Genomic DNA, 2,707 nt, shown 5'->3' on the forward strand with positions numbered 1-2,707 from the left:
TACCATTCATTAACCTTTTGTAGAAGTTGATGAAATGCTTTGTCAAAAAGCCCCTTAATCACATTGTTTTTTACTAAAAGTGAACGACGACTCCACTGTCAATCAAAAAATTTATTAATCTAACAGACACCCTGACTTGTTTTAAAAGATAGAAATTAACGTGAGATTGCACAAGTCATGTGTTTTTATATCATATAAGATTCTAATTGAAATCACAATAATCGTAGTTTTAACCAACAACTGAAAAGTAGTAGCAAGTCTCTCCAACTTGGTGTCACATTTTCGTCTCACATTGAAGATGGATCATTTTAGTATTTGTATTTAACCTTTGCTACCTTCATGATTCCACTTCTATCCAAATTACCGTTTAATAGCACACGAATAAGGTAAATTTCATGACTAATTTGAGGTCATTGAACTTTTAGTGAAATCTCATTTGGGTCACTGAACTTTAATTTGTATCGAGTCACTAAACTTCAATTTAGTTTCAAATTGGATCATCATATTTCACCCCTTGCATTCAAAATGGAGCATTGTATACAGATTAGGCAATGTTTAACTTCATGTAGTCACCAAATCGATTACAAACAGGCTAACTTACTTGGAAGCATTCGGGTAACGAAGAGATCAACCATGAGACGGGTTCCTTTCCCTTGCCGAAAAATCTGGCAAAGCTTTTATAATGAAACATTACTCTGGTGACGTACATCCAGGATGGTAAGGGTCCGTAGATTCGTGAGATTTCCAGCATTTCTACAGAGCTTTAAATCCATCAATATTCATCCCACAGTAAAAAGAGTTGAATCGATTTTGATGCCTCTTTTATTGCGTGCTCATGTAACAAAGACAATGTTCTCATTGCTTCTCCTATTCTCTATCATAGAATTCCAGTTACATGTTGTCTGCTAAATTTCCAGTATCCTTATTCTGACACAACTCGTCCAAGTCTGAAATGGCTTCCCCTGTGTCACGATATGGAGCAAATTACCTCAGTTAAATTACCGCACTTGAATAATGGACAAGACACAAGAAAATAATGAGTATCAGTTGTAAAGACTATAGTAGCGTATTATTCACGTCAGCACAGCACTGGATAGGGGTTTACCGTGCATTCTTCGAACAAAACGTTCAAACTCTATGAAGTTGCATCTCTCCATGAGGTCTGGACTGAGCCTAAGGTATGTAAAGGCCGATAAATGTCTTCCATCTGGATCATTGAAAGGCTTGGCATTTTCTAGTATCTTGTTATAGCCTTCTCTGTCATAACAAGGAAGGGCATTCTCGCTGGCAACTGGTATGCTAACATCCCATGCAGCATTCAGCACCTAACACATTTGCACAAATATTTTCAACGATCCGACCGCTCTCCAAAAGTTAATCTTTTAGTGCCATGGATGGGGTAGTCATCCACTCTTTTTCGTTTGGCAATGAAAAAGTTTGGTCTTTAAGCAAGAACAAAGTGATTGTTTATAACCCTAGGCTGAAGTGCCTACTTTTTTTAATTATAATGCGCAGAGGCGTGCAGTAAAATGCATACCTGCCAAACTAACCCCTCAGGATCTGCTAGTGCCTCTGGAAAGTCCTCATACTGATCGAGTGTACGCAACTCAACACAAGTAAAGTTTAGAGCAGCCTCATGCTTCTTTAACATTGATGCAATTGGAGCGTAGCCATCACGATTGCAAGGATTATAGAAGCCTGCAGTTAGCTCAGCAGCATGGCTTGCTGTCTTGTACCACCAGTGGATACCTGATAACTGTTCCCGCATGAAAATATATCAAGTGAAAATTATAGTAAAGAAGAAACAATATTTCACTTCAAACTTCACTGTGTCCAAGATAATAACTTTTGCTGAACAAATATGAATCTGAGAAGTTCACTCACCTTAGCAGCAACTGGAGTACCTTCAAAGGCCAAATTTGCTAGGGCAAGTACCCGATCCCCATGATCAACTAGAACTCGAGAGTACCAGTTTAAGAAAAATCTTCCATAATAGCTATCATAATCACCTCCATCACAAAAGAACCTTGTTTCATGTGGTTTATCATTATAGGAACCTGCATTATCGGGTCCTCTACCCCAAAAGGCGTGGCCCCTAACTTCTGCTGCCTTCTCCAAGCTCTTCATCAAGTACTTATCATAGCACTATGTGATAGGAAAAAAGAGCAAGGTTTCCATAAATGTAAATTCTGAGGGCGGTGAATACATTATTAACAGAGTTAGAAGATTATGTTCAAAATAGATAGCTCATAAATACTTCAGAATATGAACAAATGTAGATTCTAAAGAAATAACTATAAGATCAGAAATGTACACTACCTCTGGCTGAAAAATAGAGTCAATGCATAATAAAAGGTTACCTGAAATTCACCAATACCAGAATATCTCCAACCATGTTTAGCAGGATAAGATGGATATCGTAACTCCCCACATGGTCCCAGACCAATTTCAATCTCAGAAATAACACCGTCCTCAAAGAATTCATCAAATTCTACACGAAAGCTTCTCATGTAGTCAAAGTAAACCTACATTAAATTAACAAAAATTAATACACAAAGATTAAGAGTTTCAAAACAAAAATAAAAGCATTTAAGAAAACCTCATGGAAGAACCTCCATCTAAAATTTCTAGAGATAATTGACAACCTTTATGCATAAACGCAAAATGTATAGCCAAGTGAAAGTAGATGTCATTGCCCGTGAAATTG

At 37.2% G+C, this 2,707-nt stretch overlaps 1 protein-coding gene across 1 annotated transcript; it reads right to left on the bottom strand.

Annotated features, from left to right (window-relative positions):
* Nucleotides 1-470: 470 nt before the first annotated feature.
* LOC111390465 (beta-amylase 2, chloroplastic-like) lies at nt 471-2,549 on the bottom strand. The gene is made up of 5 exons (XM_023015512.1): nt 2,361-2,549; nt 1,885-2,145; nt 1,538-1,756; nt 1,106-1,325; nt 471-962 (listed from the first exon to the last, which is right to left on the bottom strand). Exons 1-5 carry the CDS (start codon nt 2,508-2,510, stop codon nt 892-894), a joined length of 921 nt encoding a protein of 306 aa, XP_022871280.1. The 5' UTR covers nt 2,511-2,549; the 3' UTR covers nt 471-891.
* Between the last annotated feature and the right edge of the window lie 158 nt (nt 2,550-2,707).

The sequence above is a fragment of the Olea europaea genome, unplaced genomic scaffold, assembly GCF_002742605.1.
Source record: "Olea europaea var. sylvestris unplaced genomic scaffold, O_europaea_v1 scaffold6824, whole genome shotgun sequence".
NCBI lineage: Eukaryota > Viridiplantae > Streptophyta > Magnoliopsida > Lamiales > Oleaceae > Olea > Olea europaea.